The following is a 20550-nucleotide window of genomic DNA, read 5'->3' as shown; positions in this document are numbered from 1 at the left end:
TCTTACCCAAAATGATTGGGCCTAGTAGTACGTTGATTAATCAAAAAAAGTATGCTAAAGTGGAGATCATAAAAAATAAAAATCTATAGTTAAAGTTTACTTAAACAAATTTATTTTATTTGTTTACCACTCTTGATAATTGAACATGGATTTACATTGGGTGTTCACTGTTTTTTTTTTCTTCCCATAAACCATATCCCTAATTCACTGTCTGTGATTTCAGTTTGAGTTCTATGAAGAGGGACAAGAACTGAGTAATCTGAAGGCCGATGCCTGCATCATTACACTTTTTGCCCAAAACCAATTATAGTTTTTATCTACACTTAATTTGATGGAAGTATTTTTTGATGACTTGCCTTTATTGAGACTTTTTAAATCAATTTAGTTTTCATAGAAACCATTCTTTTCATGTAATATGTAATTAAATTACACAATTATAGTAGCTAGTACAGATGGCTTAAACAGGTCTGGGAACAAATTTACTGATTCTTGGAAGTGTTCCAGAAGGCACATTTCAGTTGGTGAACAGGGGCCCATAGAGTCAGTACACAGAATAAAGAGCATGAAAGCTGGGACCAAGCTGCGTTTAAATCCCGGCCCTGACACGTTTTAGCTTTGGACTTGGGCAAGTAACTTACCTTGGCTGTGCTTTCATTTAGTCAGCTATTAAATGGACACCTCATAGAGTTGTTGTGAGGAATAATATGTGCAAAGCACTTAGAAGAGTTGCAGACACGTAAGCACTAAGTGTTAGCTATTATTATTTTTTTATTATTCAGAATAATAGCCTATCAGCCGTTAATAATTATAATACTCTGGACATTGGTTGGTATATTTTACAGAGGGAATCAAGAGCATTAGTTAATCCAGTGGTGTAATAGTTGGTTGAGAAAGCTTGTACTGTAGCATTATTTCTTCAGCCTGTTTTCTTTAAACATAGAAAAGAACATAATGTTGTTGACACCCCCTTTTCAGTCCCAATTGTGAATACTCTTAGGCATAAGTCTGTAGGGTTCTAGAGTTTTATGACATGGATTTCTTTTCTTTGAATTTGAATTCATCAATCATTATCCCTTTCTTAAAGCATTTATTTTTATATCACAGATACATGTAATTCTGTATCATAAAATTCCCATAGTATGTATGATGTGATCACATTTATTTTTAAATATAATCTTTTAAATTTCTTTTTTTGTTTGTTTGTTCCCTCTTCCTTCCCCTCCTTCCAGAACCATGTTAACCACCCAGCAGGTAGCCTTCCATATTTTTCTATGCTTATATATGTGTATATGTACGTCTGTTTATGTAAGAGGGGTGTTTTGGTCATTGTTTTACCGAAATGGAATCGTAGGCACACTTTTCTCTACCTTGCTTTTCTCATTCAGTACTACTTCTTCAAAGTCCTTCCAAGTCAATCAGAATAGATCTAATGTTCTTTTGAATGGCTTCATAATATTCTTTGGTGTGAATGTGCCATACTTTTTTCCACCATTCTCCAATTGACGGGTATTTACTTTGTCTCCAATGTTTTTTTTGCCGCTATAAACCATTCTGCAATCTCTCTCTCCCCCTCTCTCTCCCTCTCTGTCTCTCTCTCCCTCTCTCTCCCTCTCTCTCCCTCTCTCTCTCTCTCTCTCTCTCTCTCTCTCTCTCTCTCTCTATATATATATATATATATATATATATATGTATGTATATATATACACGCACACACATACACACACACATATATATACCTTATCTAACAGTAGTTTTATTTTTAAATGATAGTTTTCCAGGAGTGGGATTGCTGATCAAAGAATTAATGTATTCTTTAGTTTATATTTCCCAAACTTATAGTGATTTTAATGATCTTTTGATTGTTAGCTTTGTTTATGGTATTGTTGCTCATCCAGGAGTTAAAAATTTTTTAAATAGATCAGATGTCTGTATTTTATACTTCTGGGTTCCTAGCAGTCTCTGAGATTTTCTTGAACTTTTTATTTTGTGTTTTATTACATTTCCATGTTTAATTGATCTGGAATTTTTTGTTTATGGTTGGGAGTGCTAATTTTATTGTCTTTCACATAGATGGCCAGTTTGCTAGAATTATTTATTAAATAATTCATCCTACTGAACTGAATGACCACTTTTATCATATACTATATTCTCACATACATGGAATCAATTTCTGGATTATTTATTCTGATCTGTTGAGCCATTTGACTATTCCTATGCTAATACCATCTTGATTTGATATCATAGACTTTATAATATACCTTGATAATTTGGTAAGACAAGTCATTCTTTCCTGCTGCATAACCCAAACACAGTTCTTTTTGATACTTTTCTTGGCTGTTTCAGTCATACAGTCTTTTATACACACACATACAAAGAAATGCCCCTGTTAGAATTCTTATTGCAATTGTGTTATATTTATATATTAGTTTCTGAAAATTGTTTTATTACATTGTTTATCTAGTATCATGGTATATTTTTCCATTCATTCAGTTTTTTTTTCTTTTTCCCAAAATGGTCCTGTCCCTTTCTTGTTAAACTTAAATCTATTCTCAAATGTTTTATGTTTTTTGTTCCTGATGTGAATGACAGATTTTTATTCCCATTTTCATTTCTAGATGCTTATTGCTAAAACGGAGGAAATCCATTGATTTCCCAAACATGTTAACCGGTCACTAATATTTGTAACAATGTGAATATTATAGAACACTTAAAGTTAACGCTTAATACATGAAAAAAATGCTCATCACACCCACTAGATTGGCTGTTATTAAATGGAAAGTCAACTGTTGGCAATGATGTGGAGAGACTGGAACCCTCATGCATGGTTGCTGGGAAAGTAAAATAGTGCAGCCGCTGTGGGAAACGGTTTGGCCGTTCCTCAAAAAGTTAAATATAGAATTACATATGACCTGACAATTCCACTCCTAGGTATGTACTCAAAAGAATTGAGAGCAGGAACTCAAACAGATACTTGTGCACCAGTATTCATAGCAGCACTGTTCATGAGAGTCAAATGGTGTAAACCTAAGTTTCCATCAGCAGATGAATGGATAAGCAAAATGTGGTACATACACACAGTGGATTATTATTCAGCCATAAAAGGAATGAAGTTTTGATACATGCTACAACATGGATGAACCTTGAAAACATGCTAAGTGAAATAAACCAGACAGAAGAAAAATACTGTATGATTCCCTTTTATGAAATATCTAGAATAAGCCAATTCAGAGACAAAAAGGTTAGAGTTAACCAGGGTCTGGTGGGAGGTGGAATGGGGAGTTACTGCTTAGTGGGTTTCTGTTTTGAGCAGTAAAAATGTTTGGTAATGGATGGTGTTGATGGTAGTGCAACATTGTGAAAGTATTTAATGTTACTGAATTGTATGCTTAATGATGGGAAATTTTCTGTTATATATATGTCTCCATGCACACAAAAATTGAGATTTTGAAAATCTCAAATTTCCTTCCTTTCATTATTTACTATGCTTCTGTTGCAAATTAAATATTATATAGGTAGAATAAGTTCTGTTTTGAAATAATGGAGGAAGATATTTATATTGTATAATCATTCATCAAAGTAATTTTCTCCTTGAATATTGAAAGTAGTGTCGTATGCTGTCCTAAAGAAATATGAAAAAGTGTGAAAGTGTGGTTTTGTTTGCTTTTTAGATTTCAGTAATTTTTGACATTCATATAATCCGTTTTGACTATTTACAAGTAGATCAGAATCAATAGTCTTAAAGACTTAGGAAAGTATTGAATATAGTTTCATATCTTGCCTTCATTTTTTTTAAAAAAGGAAGTTTATTCAAAATTGCATGAATTATATCACAGAGAACTTAACCTGTGTAACTACTACCCAAATTGAGTTCATTTCTTTTTTAACTTTTTGTTTTGAAAAAATTTCTTACTTACAGAAAAGTTGTGAGAATAGTATAAAGAGCTCCTATATACCACCAGCACAGATTCGCTTTTAACATTTCGCCACATTTGTTTTATTGTTCTCTCTTTAAATGGAATATGAGTGTCATTAGTATCATGCATAATATGCAAATAACATTCTCTTATCTCCTTAGAAGATAGGAAGCAAATGTGGAAAATGTTAAGTTGATGAATCTATATGCATACTATTTTTTTCTGAACCTTGTGAGAGTAGGTTGTATATTTTTGCCTGGAATACTAAAGAAGTGGCTATTTGTTCTTTTAAGTGTGTCACTTCTAGAAGTATGTGATGTTAATTTGCTTCTTAGTGGTGATGTTAATTTTTTATCACTTGGTTAAGGTATTATCCAGTTTCTCCAGTGTAGTTACTGTTTTTTCTTTTTGTAATTAAATGTAGGGAGTTACCTTGGGAATAAATATCCTGTTCCTTGTGAAACCCTGCCTTCACATGTAGCATTTGTTGATGGTCCCTTTCTAAATTGGTTTTTACTTCGATAGTTGTTGCCTTTTTAAAAACAACTTAACATTAATATTCTATGTGCATTTCCTATGTCATTAACATTTTTTGAGACCAGGTTTTAATGACTTTAACACTTTTCTGTTCTGTATCCAGCTTAATTTTATTAGCTATTCTCTATTTCTAAACATTTATGTAGTTTCCAGTTTTTTAAAATCTTTTTTTTTTTTTTTTAAATGAAAAAAGTAAGTTTACGGAAAAAAAAATGCAGAAATACAGAGTTCCCATACCCTTCCAACTTCCTCCCATCAACACCTTGCATTATTTTTGTTTCCAATTTTTTTACCGTTACAACGAATTCTGTGGGTTCTATCTCTTATTCAAATCTGATTTTTCTCTTTTTCTGGATCTCAAGAAAGTGGAATGAAGAATCTTTTTGAAGTCTCGATACCTGTTCTAAATTTAGCGGGCAATCTGGGGGTGGGGAGGTTGGGGTACTTATTAACTTTACAGCAACACATATTCATTATAGAATAGGTAGAGAATACAGATAAGTAAAAAGGTGAAAATAAAAATCTCCTTAATTCTGCCAACAAATAAAAACCCTTGTTACTATTTTGATGTGTTTTCTTTTAAAGCCTCTTTATATAAACATGTATCATAAATACCTAGATAAGCTTTTGAAGACAGAATTATGCAGGAAAACAGCTTTTTAACCCCTCTTTAAATTCATTTTTTGTCAGTATGGAAACCAACAGTATTTCTAGTGGGTGAATAATTCACTCTGTATATACCATAATTTATTTTCCCAATCTTCTTTTGTATATAGTTTATTTCTAGTTATTTTACTATTATAAGCAATGCTTAAATATAAATAAGTCTCAGACATCTTGACTGTCCTTCTAAAAGCTTCAAGCATTTCCCAAGAATAAGGACAGCCTCTAAATTATTACATCTAAGTAAATTAACAGTAATTACCCAGTGACTTTCTAGTTGTTTACAGAACTTCATTTTAGCCGGTTTTTGTTTTTGTATATTTTTTTCCTTCCCATAACCTAGATCTGTTCATAATTCACACACTACATATGGTTAGAATCCCCACCTTCTCTTTACCTCCATTGCATTGATTTTTTGAAGATATCAGGCCAGTTGTAGAAAGGATCACATGCAGGGATTTTCCTCCATTGATTTCCTTGTGGTGGTGTTAAACATTTTCCTCTATTCCTGAATTTTCTGTAAACTGGAATTAGATTAAACATTTTTGATAGTGGATATATCGGAAATGATATTATAGATTTCAGATTTTATCATATTCTGTTGCATCAGTTGTAATGTCAAGTCACTCCGCTAGTAGCTGTACTGTGTTTGATCACTTGGTTAATGTGGTGACAGCTAGCTCTTTTTTAAAGGTACTTTTTCTCTTTAAGGAGTTTTCTCTCATCAACTGAAGATCACTATAATTTTTTCTTAAAGACAGAGTTAGTATTTTATTCTTTTCTTTCAAGTACCAGTTTTCAGAAGAAGGAGTTATCATATTTGCATACATCTTTAATTATTTCTGGGTTAAAAGGAGTACATTTTTAAATGGTGTGATGTTATGCCTCAGTGATCACTGAGTTATGAACTGTATGTTTAGTATATTATTTAAGAATGTAAGGAAGTTGTAACAAATGATAGGTTTTTCACTCTAAAGCAATTGGTTTTTCAAAATTGCTTGAAAGGAGTCACTAATGGAACAATTCATTCCCAGATACTGAGTATGTTAATGTTTGTTATCCCTGGCTGTTTTTGAAAATGTGAGCCCTATCTTTCAGGGAAGATTTCCTCTAGTATATGTGCAATTAGAAAAATCCTGCAATATGCAGATTTCCAGGTCACGTTAGTACTTGCCCTATTGGCAAAGTTAACTGCTTGGTTTCTAGAACTATTTTCTAATTCTCTCCATCTGATTTTATGTTGGCGGGTTATTAGTCCTTTTGATTGTGAATTAAATCTCACTTGGTTTTTTTTTTTTTTCCTCAGAGTCTTACAAAGGGTATAACTTGATTGGGATTGAGTGCAAGTGTGTGACTACTTGTATTTCAGAAACTTTGTTGACACTTAATAAACTGAAAATTAACCTGTTTTTATCTAAAATGTCAAATTACTTAGTCTATTTTTATCTCCGTCAGCTTTTTATTCTTGTTCTACTATTTCCTAAATGACTAATACTGTGTGCTATGCCTATTCGAAAGGCGAACAGCTGCTTGGAGAACCACAAGTGAAGAAAAGAAAGCATTAGATCAAGCTAGTGAAGAGATTTGGAATGATTTTCGGGAAGCTGCGGAAGCACATCGACAAGTTAGAAAATATGTTATGAGCTGGATCAAGCCTGGGATGACAATGATAGAAATCTGGTAAAATGAATACATTTTTCTAAGAACATGCTAAAAAAAATTTTTTTTTTTGCATACTTAACTCTCCAATTGCAGTATTTGGCTTTCATTACTGCTTTGCTAAAACTTTTAAGTAAAGGTTCTAAAAATCTAAATTCTTCTTGTAGTGTAGTTGTAATAAGGAAGCCATAAGAGGAAAATATGCTTGCATCTCAGCCTCTCTTTTGTGTATACATACATTCACGTATACATGTACATGCACAAATTAGGCTGAGACTTATTTTCTCTCTGGAAACCTATTTTGCTATCTAAAATTAACAATTTAGATTAAGAAATTAAAATTCTACGATAACTTGGAATAGGTGCCTAAACTCAAAACATATAATATACAAAAATAAAAATCAATTATTTTTCCAGCTATTCTCCTTGGGAAATTATTAGCTGTAAAGGCAACTTAGTTCTCTGATTCAGGTAGTTGTCAAAATGTGCAACATTGAACAAATAATGTATAATTGGCATTTAAATTAGTCTTAACTCTAGAATATTACTTGGTAGTGTAAACTAAGTTAAAGTGGATTTTTCTCCAGATTTCTAGTGGAATTAAATTCCTTGTCTTTTAGAAATAAGCTATTATTTTCATGACATCAGAGAACTGTTATGTATTCACATCCAGAAAGTGCTCACATCACTCCAGAATGTAATATAAGGGCTTTAATAAATTTTCTGAACTTGATGAGCTGTTAGGGGTATAAGGATAATAATGTAAAAGTAAACAAACACCTTTTTCTTTTAGTGAGAAGTTGGAAGACTGCTCACGCAAGCTAATAAAAGAGAATGGCTTAAATGCAGGCCTGGCATTTCCTACTGGGTGTTCTCTCAATAACTGTGCAGCCCATTATACTCCCAATGCTGGTGACACAACAGTATTACAGTATGATGACATCTGTAAGATAGACTTTGGAACACACATAAGTGGTGAGTTCTTAGAAATAATTCCCACTGCATCCTCCCCTACCCAAAATTCTAGTCTTGTCCCTGTTGAATGGGACTGTATATACTGAACTCCTAATTTTGTTCTCTCCTGCACGCTTTTCAGTACAGCTGTGTTGAAGCAGTTTTTGTGGTTTACTTTAAGGTAATCCCACTAAATGGAGTAAAATGGAAACCACTAGGTAATTGAGATCTATTTTTGTGTCAAGGAATGAAATATATTCCTATTTAATGATGTAGGTATTATTTCAGACATCATTTACTGGTACAGTAACAACAAACCTTAGAATCTTTAAGTTTACCAACTTTTGTATACATACTAGTTTTTCTAAATTCTCTCCCAAACCCTGGTAAATACCTTGTTATTCTTACTTAACTGATGAGAAAACAGGCTTTATATTAATTAATTACCTGTAGTTACAATAAATTGGAGAAGCTGGGATAGGTGCTCAGGGTCCTTGGGTCCTGTATATTTTCTCTATCCTGCACTGATATTCCTTGGTTACCCGTCTTTTCTTGCTTTGATTTGTACCTGACTATATATCTTTTTATATAACTGGGCAAGTACTAAATTGGTACTGCCTTGGAGTAATACAGACCCTGGAATTGCTCTTTTCATTCTGAGACATTTATATACTTTATTTATATTCTTTTGCCCCTTGGATTATGAGTGATCTTTGGGTACTTGGGGATACTGCCCTCAGTTGAGCTCATTGTTTCATTTTCCTGTTAACTAGCAAGGTTTATTAGTAAAGGCAACAGAGTTCATAAATTGACTATGTGATAAGTAAACTTAAAGAATAATTTTCTCTTTCAGGTAGGATTATTGACTGTGCTTTTACTGTCACTTTTAATCCTAAATATGATACATTATTAAAAGCTGTTAAAGATGCCACTAACACTGGAATAAAGGTATGTTAACTGTAAGCATCCTTTTATTCAACACATTTTGAGCACTTACTTTATAGCCTGTTTATGGTCTTTGAGTTAAGATGAGTAAGATCTGGTTCTCTGCCCTTGGGATATTAATAGGGTAATTGTATATGGTGTACCAAGAACTTTTATACAGGAGGTTGTAATGTGCAAAGTAGCTTTTCTTATTCTCTTTGATTTCAAAATAATAGGGAAGAAATTAAGTTTCTGTAAAATTCTGTGCTTTGGATGACAAAGTACATAAAATTCTGTTTTTAGTGTGCCGGAATTGATGTTCGTCTATGTGATGTTGGTGAGGCCATCCAAGAAGTCATGGAATCCTATGAAGTTGAAATAGATGGGAAGACATATCAAGGTATATTCTTTTAAAATATATCTTATTTTTAAATGAATATGACCCCTGCAGAATTAATTTAGCAAACTACTCTTGAGTACTTCCTTTGGGTCGGCTGCTTCATCTTTATATCTTAGGAATGTAAAGAAGGAAAATAGGGGATCTGACCTGCTCAGAGCATTGTAGGAATAGTGTGGTCACTATCTGGGAACTGACTATGGGCTGCTCTGGTAGCTGGTAACAAGACACCTGGGATCTAATCCTAGGGTGTCCAGAATGCAAACCAGGGTTTCTTTGACTAGCCAAAGCAAAACCAAAGGCCTTTTGCATTCATGGCTCCCCCACCCCATCCCGCCCCCCCCCCCCTTTTTTTCCAAGTTGCATTTAGAATTTGGAGGCCATTTTGGTGTGTGGCCCTTCTTTAATCTTCATAAATTCCATTTGTCTCCTAGTCTTTTCCTAGCCACTGTCTTAGGTGTGCAGTCCCAGAGTAACCTTAGATTTCCAAATATTTTCTCCCATTCTGTAGGTTGTCATTTCACTTATGTGATAATGTCCTTTGGTGCATAAAAGTTTTAAATTTTGAAGAAGCCCAATTTATCTGCTTTTTCATTTCTTGCTCATGCTTTTGGTGTCATATCTAAGAATCCATTGCCTAATAGAAGGTCCCGAAGATTTTCCCTTACGTTTTCTTAGAATTTTATGGTTTTAGCTCTTACATTTATTTGTTGGTCCACTTTAAGTTAATTTTTATACGTGGTATGAGGTATACAGTTATGTGAAAAGATAAAAACAGAATTTCATTTTTTAGCAGGTAGCTATCCAGTTTCCCCAGCACCATTTGTTGAAAAGACTTTTCTTTCTGCATTGAATAAGCTTGGCACCCTTATCAAAGTCAATTGGCATAGATGTATGCGTTCAATCCTGAATTCTCTTTTTATTTTTTTAATTTTATTGAGATATATTCACATACCATGCAGTCATCCATGATGTATAATCAGTTGTTCACAGTACCATTATATAGTTGTGCATTCATCACCACTATCAATTTTTGAACATTTTCATTACCACACACAAAAAAGAATAAGAATAAAAGTTAAAGTAACAAAGAACACCCAAAACATCCGGTAACCCCCATCTCTCCATTATTCATTGACTTTTTGTCCTCATTTTTCCATTCATTTGTCCATATACTGTACAAAGGGAGTGGGAGGTACAAAGTTTTCAAAATCACACAGTCACACAGTATAAGCTATATAGTTATACAATCATCTTCAAGAATCAAGGCTTCTGAGTTGCAGTTCAACAATTTCACGTCTTTCCTTCTAGCTATTCCAATACACTAAAAACTAAAAAGGGATATCTATATAATGTGTAAGAATAACCTCCAGAATGACCTCTAAATTTTGAGATCTCTCCACCACTGAAACTTTGTTTCCTGTCTTCCCCTTTTTGGTCTAAGAAGGCTTTCTCAATCCCATGATGGCAGGGAGATTTACACCCCTGGGAGTCATGTCCCATGTAGCGGGGAGGGCAGTGAGTTTACCTGCTGAGTGGGCTTAGAGAGAGAGGCCACATCTGAGGAACAAAAGAGGTTCTCTGGGGGTGACTCTTAGGCAAAATTTCAAGTAGGCTTAGCCTCTCCTTTGCAGTAACAAACTTCATAAGGGCAAGCCCCAAGATCGAGGTCTCAGCCTTCTAAATTGGTAGCCCCCAATGCTTGTGAGAATATCATTAATTCCCCAGGTGGGGAAATTTAATATTTACACATTTCCCCAGTCCCTCAAGGGGGCTTTGCAAGTACATCTTTATTCTCTGCCCAGATTACTCTGGGATATATTGGGGCTTCACATTAACCTGTACAAACCAACCAGATTTCACTCTCTATTCAGTGTTCCATGTAATTATGTTGTTTGAATAAACTGACCTTACCAGTTAAATTATATAGTGTGTTACAAAAAATATAGATTTTACACCTAATAAACATCTCTTCCTTTCGTCTCACACAGAAGTTGAAGTTTTAAAAACACCGTCACTATCGTCCTTTATCCTTTAGTCTGATTTACCTTAATCCTAACCAAGTTCATTTCATTCGTATCTCTAATTGAAGTCTGATCTCTTTGTGTAGACTCCTTAACATTTGCTCTATGGGGTAATGCTGACATTCATAGCTGTCGGACTCTGGCTCTGAGTCTCAGGTGTCACACTGATACCCAAAGTTCCAGGGACTAACCAAGTTATATACAAAGAGCTCAGCATCTCAGAATTTAGAAATAACACTTACAACTCAGGAATAGGTGTAACTGCTGTAAGTGCTTACAATCTAGGAACCTTTACAATAAGCCTTCCCTTAATAACCTGTTCTCCCAGACTCCATTCTTAAGAGTTTGCACATTATAGTTAGTCTATATTAGTGAGGCATTAAGTTTTTTTTTTCATTTCTGGTTTATTTCACCCAATATACTGTACTCAAGGTCCATTTACGTCACAACTTCACTCCTTCTTGTAGCAGCTCAGTATTCCATTGTAGGTATACACTAGTTTGCCATGCTGTTCATCAGTTGATATACCCTTTGGCTACCTCTATCATTGCAAATCATGAATACTGACACCATAAACCCCACTGTGCAAATGTCTATTCATGTCCCTCTTTTCAGTTCTTCCAAGTGTACCCAGTAACTAAGCTGCAGGACCATGTGGCAACCCCATGCTTAGTTTTGTGTGGAACAGCACACTGCCCTCCGGATGGGCTGCACCTCCAGATGGGCTGCACCATTCTACTTTCCCACCAGTGGTGATTAGATACATCCTTTCTCCACATTTTCTCCAGCACTTGTATCCCTCTATTTATTTTTTAGAGGGTTTTATTCACACATCATATATGCCATCCTAAGTAAGCAATCAATGGTTCCCTGCATAATCACATAGTTATGGATTCAACACTATCTATATAAGGAGATTCCCTTTTCTTCTACAAAGAAAAAGGAGGAGGTGAAAAAAGTATAAAGAAAAAAAAATGACAGCTAAAGAGCAACAGAAGAAAAAATAAAATTAAAATAAAATACAATTAAAAAAGTCAGACAATGCCGACACCAAGAATCCCATACCCCTCCATTATATCCCTCTCTTACAGACATTTAGCTTTGGTATATTGTCTTTGTTATAATTAATGGAAGCATATTACAGTGTTACTGTTAACTGTAGACTTGAGTTTGCATTGATTGTATTTTTTTCCCAATATCACCCCATTTTTAATACCTTGCAAAGTTGACATTCATTTGTTCTCCCTCATGTAAAAACATTTGTACATGTAATTACACTCATTGACCACTCTAGGTTTCACTAAATTATTCAGTCCCAGTCTTTATCTTCTATCTTTCCTTCTGGTGTCCTACATGCCCCTAACTTTCCCCTTCTAACCATACTCACAGTCATCTTTGTTTGGTGTACTTAGATTATTGTGCTGCCATCATCCAATACTGTGCTCTAAACCTCTCTCCCCTGTCTTTTCCTGTCTGCCTGTAGTGTTCCCGTTAGCATTTCCTGTAGAGCAGGTATCTTGTTCAAAAACTTTCTCAGTGTCTGTCTGAGAATATTTTAAACTCTCCCTCACTTTGAAGGACAGTTATGCCAGATACAGAATTCTCTCCTTCGGTGTCTTAAATATATCATACCACTGCCTTCTCACCTCCATGGTTTCTGCTGAGAAATCTGCTTGTAGTCTTATCAAGCTTCCCTTGTATGTGATGGATTGCTTTTCTCTTGCTTTCAGAATTCTCTGTCTTTGACTTTTGATAATCTGGTTGTTAAATATCTTGACATTGGTCTATTTGGATCTGTTCTGTTTGGGGTATGCTGTGCTTCTTGGATCTGTGATTTTTTATCTTTCATAAGAGATGGGAAATTTTCAGTGATTATTTCCTCCTTTATTGTTTCTGTCCCTCTTCCCTTCTCTTCCCCTTCTGGGACACCTGTGACAGATACATTCCTGTGCTTCATGTTGTCAATCAGATCCCTGAGATGCTGCTCATATTTTTTCATTCTTTTCCCTGTCTATTCTTTTGTGAGTAGGATTTCAGATAGCCTGTCCTCCAGTTCGTGAATTTTTCTTCTGCCTCTTCAAATCTGCTGTTGTATGTCTCCATTGTGTTTTTCATCTCTTTTATTGTGCCTTTCATTCCCAGAAGTTCGGCCAGTTGTTTTTCTCAGACTTGTGAGTTCTTCCTTACGTTCACACAGTGTCTTCTTTATATCCTTCATCTCTTTTGCCATATCTTCTTCCCTCAGCCCATTGATTTGATTTTGGAATTGATTTAGCATATTTGTTTGAATATCTTAAATTAGTTGTTTCAATTCCCGTATTTCAGTTGAAGTATAGGTTTGTTCCTTTGACTGAGCCATATCTTCATTTTTCCTAATGTGACTCCTAATTTTTTGTTGTCTAGGCATCTAGTTTCCTTGATTACCTCAGTCAGATTTTCCCACACCAGATGGGCCCAGGTCTCAGGAGGAAAGGTTTCTCAGTATCAAGTTTCCATGAGGAGCAGGTTGTCAGACTTTCCTGTGAGGCCTCTAGACTCTGTGCTTTTCCCATCCTGTCCAGCAAGTGGCACTTTTCATCCCGCAGCTCCCCGATGATGTAAAGAGCTGTGGTCCCTTTAATTCTCAGTGGACCCTGTCCTGGCCGTGGTGGAGATTATCAGAAGCCAAGCTTAAGTTGTTCTTGTTTGTTTGTTTATTCTCCCCCAGGCCTTGTGGTGTGAATTCTCTGAGTGAGGGCAGCAACTTCAGCTGGGCCCTACCCCTCCTTTTCTTAGGGAAGATACACCCTTTAGAGAGTTATCTTCTACACTTAAATTCCTCCTGTGTCTCTCTGGCTCTTAACTTTCCTGGGCAGTGTTGGCAATTGAAAATGCCTGAGGTTTTCTCTAATGAGCTGCTTAGAATGAGAGAACAAAAAAGGAAAAAGCAAAAACCCTTTTCAGAGCCAGTCCACAGGCACCCAGTTTCGCTGGTTAACTGGTGTTAGTACCCAGTTTTCTGTGCCCGTTTTCTTGGGGCACAGCTGTTTTCCAGTATTCTGAGCTTGGCCATCTCCAAAGACCTCTCTTTTTATTTATTTGTGTTTCATTTTTTCTTTTTCTGTCAGCCTTGCCTCCTCTTTACCGGGAGGGACGTCAGATTCCTTCGTTTTTGCTCTTAGTTTATGTGTTCTTGTAGCTTGTATTCAGTAGTCCAAATTTGTTAATTAAAACCACAGTTGGAGTTTGGTTGAGCTACTTGCCCTCACTCCAGGTAACTAGCTTGTTTTTCCCAGAGGGAAGTGTTTCAGCTCAACCTGCCGTGCCAGTGGGGGAGGTATGCTGGCTCTGCAGTTTGGAGAGCTTTACTTACAGTTCTATGCTGCGATCCCAGCCATTCCACCCATTCCAGGCTGGTGTATGATGCGTGTCCAGTCATGGAGTCCCCCCAGCAATTGTTCCGTAGTAGTTACTAAATGTTCCTGGCTATTTACTAGTTGCTCTAGAGGACTAATTCCACACCTCTCTATGCTGCCATCTTGCTCCACCTTCATTCCTGAATTCTTAATTCTTTTTTATTGGTTTATTTTTCCTTATGTCAGTCCCATACTGTTGATCATACATCTGATAAGAGTTTAATATCCGGAATATATAAAAAACTCCTACCATTTCAATAAAAGATGAATAACTCAATTAAAAAATATGGGCAATGGACTTGAATACACGTTTCTTTAAGAAGATATACAAATGGCCAGTAAGCACATGGAAAGATGTACAACAACTTTAGCCATTAGGGAACTACAAATCAAAACCACCTGCACCCATTAGAATGGCTGTTATTTAAAAAATGGAAAATGAATACTGGTGAGGATGTAGAGAAATAGGAACCTTTGAGTCCATCAGCAGATGAATGGATAAAGAAAATGTGGTATATACACACAACAGACTATTTTTCAGCCTTATAAAGGGAAAAAGTTCTGATACACAAAGTTTAGAATCTTTAAGTTTACCAACTTACATGCATATTAGAAAGTAGATAAGAGGTTACAGGGGTTGAGGGAAGGGGGCACTAGGGAGTTGTTGCTTAATGGGTAAAGAGTTTCTGTTTTGGGTGATGAATAAATTTATTAATGGAAGGGGGTGAAATTGGATACACCCTGTAACCTCTAAGGACCCAAGGTTCTTTGACTATAATAGGGTTAATGATATCACAGGTTGTTTTAAGAAATGTAAATTTATATTTACAGTACTTGGAATTTATTAGATATTCAATAAATATTTGTCCCTTTGCTCACAATTTTGGGATTGGTGCTGCAGTAAATTTACTTTAAACTTTAGCTGAGCTCTCAACCTATAGTGCATATTCAGGTTCCTCTCTCAAATCCTTTTCCCTTCTCTCTTAAAATTACTTATTTATAAGGAAAGTAGCCAAACAGGCCTGAAATTCCTTAACTTTTGCCAGGTAGCAAAAGGAAAATTACACCTTTCATCAATTCTCTGCTCTTTAAGGAAGAAGAATCCTTCTGTTCAAGGATAATCCTACTTTGATATGGCCCCCTATTCCTTCCTTTTCCTATAACTCAGGCTTTCCCCAGTGGGGGAGAATGAGAATCACAGTACTAGATTGCCTCCTGTGATTTAAAAACTGTTTTAGTTTTTATTTATTGTCATGTGAAAAAATTTTAATTTCTTGAAAAGCAGGGGCCTTTAATTTGCTTAGTACCTTAGTAAGGCAAATCTACTTTTTCCGTGTGTTCTAGCTAAACAATTTTTAAAGGCAAGAAGATAGCATATCTTGTTTCCAGTTTGCTTTTCTTTATAAAATGTTGTTGAGTCCAATTCTTTAAGAAAAACTTAGAACTAGTTTTAGGATTTGCTGCTTTTGTTAATACCTTAGACTTAGTAACATGAGCTTCCCAGATGCAGTATTGTAACCCTGGAGTAAACTAAGTTCAAGAGAATAAATCCAAGTTATTTTGGGAAATTTATGGAATTAGAACATAGATTTCCAGTTTCAGTGAGCTGAATGAACAGTGTCTATTCTATTTTTTCCAGATTGGGTTTCCAAGGCATTCACTTTGCCTCAGTTCTGAGCAGTCTCATGCCTAGAAGTGTTCTTCTTACCTTCCTCTCCAGGTTAAACAAAGGAAGAAGGAAAGCCCCTTCTCCAAGGCCTTAGGAACCCCTGCATTATCCTCCATTACCCTCAGCACGTGCCAGATGTTGTGATCTGGGTAACTTAATGACTGCTTCTCTTGAATTACATTTTATTATCCAGTCCAATTTCTGTAGCTTCATTCCCCAGGCTGTATCCTCTCTATTAGGGATGCTCAGTGGAAGATAGGAAGTTCAGGGTTGTTCAGCACCGCTATAGTGCCATCAGGGTCCAGATTCCTTGTCCTTTTGTTCAATTGTCCTGGTGCATAGCTTCCATTCCCAGGATCACCTCGTGGTCCAGGGTGTTTGCTGGTACCTTGGAGGACTAAAGGAGGAAAGGCAGAAAAACCAAAAGGGGTCCTTTAACTAGTCTGGAAGTGTCATTCATTTAGCTCCTCTGCTCACCTCTTATTGTCCAGAACTTAGTCCTTTAATCATATCAAGCTGCAAAAACAGCTGTGAAGTTTTTAATTTTTAAAAAATTTTAGATGGCGGGAGTCTAGATAAAAATCAGACTGTCTTACTGAAGAGGAAGGAAAGAATAGGTGTGGAGATAGGTAACTAATGGTTTCTATCACAGATTGCACATTTTGACTGCCAGTCTTTTATATGTACTCTTCATGTGCAAAGAACTTATTCCCCATGACAGTCTCAAAGTATTGTATCTAGTCCTTAAGTTACTGGATGTGTCACAGTTCACTGTCTTTGGGAGATCATAGGCTTGTTTTTAAATTCTAGATGTGTTTCTTATGGTTCAGAAAACTATAAAGACAAGTTATATGCTCCTAACACACCTGCTTTATAATGGTAGACAAAGAATAAGATAAACACAATGAAAGGTCCCTTTCACAAAAGTAGAAAATAGAAAGCAGCATCATTAGCCTGTAACAATTTTCAACTCCTAAGTGACAGAAATAGTGGTAAACTATTCCTTGTTTAGCCCATCTGGCAGCCCCTGTTTGCTCCTCCTGTGAGGGAACTCCCTATCCAATTGGCCTTTGCAGTTCTGACTTTGTCCTTTGGTAGACCCTGGGGAAGTTGCCTTCATGGGTACTGCACAACTTTGACAGCTAATTTCCTACTTATGCTGTTCAGAGGTTAATAATTCTTAGGGGATAATAGACAAAGGCTTTTACAGAGCAGTCTGCTGGGATTATTTTGGTAATAAAGATCCTTTTCACACTTAATAGGCTGATTAGTCAGGTTGCAAATAACCACAGAGAGGGTTTATCTCTTTACATCAGTTTTAAGCCTGATGACCACTCTTGTCCTTTATTGGCTCCCTTGTTTTGCCTATCCGCCAGCCTTCAAATTATTGGTGATTTACTTGAGACTGTTTGAAATAATACTCTTGGCAAGAAGGCAGCACTCTTAATTTTATCTTAGCCATATGCTAGCTCCTATTGCTTAGTAGAAAGCCCTAGAAAAGATGCTTTCTTGAAAGAAACTTGAGGTCATCAACTTTTCTCTTGTCCAGGCTATGGTTACACCACTTAAAAACTACTTTGAGGTAGGGTTCCAAATTTCATGACTCTTGGTCAACTTTGATTGAAAATCACAAGCAGTCTATTTGATGCTAATCTGTCTGACTAGCTCTAGCCAGATTATTTCTCTTTTATGAGAATTTGCTGAAATTCTCAAAAATTTCAACAGCAACCAGCATATGCCAGTGTCCTAAATTTTTCCTTTCATTTTGTCTAAATTTTTCAGCCTTGGTTGGTGTGTGGTCTATGTTGACATGGCAAGTTATACTTTGAATTAATGTTTAGTCATCGCATAACAATCCCAGCCTGCAATATTGTAATCCTTAATATCTGCCTTCTTACCTCTTGCGCTAAGCCAGTGCAGCATTTTTAGTTCTTTTATTTCATTACTCCACTTTTGACACTAGTTATGGTATTGATCAGGGTTCTTAGTTGAAGACAACAGAATTCGTTTGCACTAGTTTAAGCAGAAAAGGATTAGACAAATCATAATACTGGGAAGTTGAAGAAATAGACTCTAGGCTGAGCTTCCAGGAGCTCCCAAACCACATAGTAGATGGGCTCTCAGGGCAGTGACTGGCTGCCTTGATCAGGAAAATGCAGAATTGGAAAGTTACCATTATAGCTATAGGTCCCAGAATTCACCTACCGCTGTCAGTCACAACCGGTATCAGAATAAATGGATACCCATGGTTGTTTGCTTATAACCTGGTACATGTTGAGTGATAGGGCTAAGAAACCTTTTAAATAAATATTTGATTGACTTGTGTGATCAGATTGCCAGGTCTTGGGGAAACAGTAAAGATTGCTTAATTTTAAGATCAATTTAACTTATTTATATAAAAAGGATTTTTTGAAGAGATAATTGAGAATTTTAGTTTCGAGCAAAATGATCAAATGTTTAAAAGGTTTCTGTATCCCCCCTCCCCAAATTTGTAATATTCTTGTCTTTGCTTCATTGTTAAAAATTTGAAGAAAAAAAACTTGTAACCTAATTCTGCCATACATTGAGAAATTGTAGCTCTTTCTCAGGATACTAAACATTGTATGGCTAGATTTTTTTTTTTTTTTTTAATTTATTATGAAATATAATCCTGAAAATGCAGTATAAAAATTTAACTGAACAGTCATTAAGTTATATAGCCTCACCCCTTGAGATATTGCAGGCCTTCCAGAAGCCCCCCAGCCTTTTATACTCCTTCCTGATTATAATGCCTTTCCTCTAGGCGAACCACTGTCTTAACTATTAAGGTATTTGCATTTGTTTTCTTTATATCTTTACTAATTATGCATCCCCAAACAGTTTAATTATGTTTAATTTTGAACTATATATAAATGGGATTGCACTATATATATAAGTATGCCTTCTTTTGCTCATTATATCTTTCTGTTTTATTTTAGTTGTTGCATTATCCCCGGGTCTTCATTTTTTACTGTTGAGTAATGTTCCATTGTGTGAAAGTACCACAGTGTGTCTGTTCTTTCTACCACTGATCTCAAGAAATTTCAGTTTTTTAGATTTTGAACATATTACATTGAAATGATATAATATGTAATAAGAAAATTTAAGATTCCATAATTCTACCATTTTTCATATTTCCAATTGTGTACATGACAGTTCGTCTTTTTTATTAACAACACCATATTTTATCTTGAAAATAACCTCTTTAGAGGACGCCCATTCTGTCATCAACCCATTTTTCCCCTTCATTCCCTTACTCTTCTCGTTTTTAATCAATAACATTAAACATCTTTTCATATTTCACTAGATTTCCCATTTATTTTTAACTACCATAATGTGAGGTTATCTCGTAGAGCCATATCTTGTTTTTAAATAAATGCTTGAGCTCTGTACCAGAAGGCCAAGAGATATTTGTGCTTCTAGAGACCCTGATATTATTTTCCTATTTATTATGATAGTGAAACCAATCCGTAATCTAAATGGCCATTCCATTGGGCCATATAGAATACATGCTGGGAAAACAGTGCCCATTGTGAAAGGAGGAGAAGCAACAAGAATGGAGGTATGTTTGCTATTAACACTTACTTGTTTTTTGTGAAAAGCATTCTGATTTTTTTTCCAAACCAAAGCTAGTGATAGTTCAGTTTAAAGTATACACTATGTTGAGCAAAATTAACTTGCCATCCTTACCCACCCCAGTAGGAATTGGGCTGTGTGAGTGTAGGAAATATATCTGGTCAGACCAGTGCGTAATGAACAGTTGGGACTGTCCAAGAATTGTTTAATCAACACTATTTAATCAACAATATTTATTGAATATCTACTATATTCTAGTGTATTTACTTAGCACCAGGGACTGTGTTAGTGAACAAAACAAAATTTCCTGCCCATGTAAAGCCTACATACTAATTGGGGGACACAAAGACCAAAAAGTACTAAGGAGATAAAATAGGGAAATGTGGATAAAGAATGCCAGGGGATATTTCATGTTGCTTCTTACATGAGGTAGGGAATACATCAGCCTTGAAGTCAAGAGATGGTAATTGATTAGTTCTGAATTTTTCTTCTCTCTCCTTGACCCTTACATATTCTTTTTTAAGGAAGGAGAAGTGTATGCCATTGAAACCTTTGGCAGCACCGGTAAAGGTGTGGTTCATGATGATATGGAATGTTCACACTACATGAAAAATTTTGATGTTGGACATGTGCCTATAAGGTGAGAGATTTTAATATGAACAAGTTTCTTTTCCTAGTTAACAGCATTTTTTAAGATGTAACAAACTTCCAAGGTGGTACAATTCTGTATCCTTACAATACAGCAAAACAGTTGGTCACTTAAAATTATTTCCATTGAGATGGAAATATTTTCTTCAGATTCAGTTTCCAGTAATAATTT

General features: G+C 35.5%; 1 protein-coding gene across 1 annotated transcript in view; it reads left to right on the top strand.

Annotated features, from left to right (window-relative positions):
• The window catches only part of METAP2 (methionyl aminopeptidase 2), a 30591-nt gene that overhangs the window by 8950 nt on the left and 1091 nt on the right, over positions 1–20550 (top strand). The window contains exons 5-10 of the mRNA XM_037845958.1: positions 6633–6794; positions 7567–7748; positions 8581–8675; positions 8955–9051; positions 19613–19716; positions 20255–20370. Coding sequence (XP_037701886.1) covers positions 6633–6794; positions 7567–7748; positions 8581–8675; positions 8955–9051; positions 19613–19716; positions 20255–20370 — 756 coding nt within the window. The remainder of the gene's footprint in view (positions 1–6632; positions 6795–7566; positions 7749–8580; positions 8676–8954; positions 9052–19612; positions 19717–20254; positions 20371–20550) is intronic.

Source organism: Choloepus didactylus, chromosome 8 (genome assembly GCF_015220235.1).
Source record: "Choloepus didactylus isolate mChoDid1 chromosome 8, mChoDid1.pri, whole genome shotgun sequence".
Classification (NCBI taxonomy): domain Eukaryota; kingdom Metazoa; phylum Chordata; class Mammalia; order Pilosa; family Megalonychidae; genus Choloepus; species Choloepus didactylus.
This window is presented reverse-complemented; position numbering and strand designations above follow the sequence as displayed.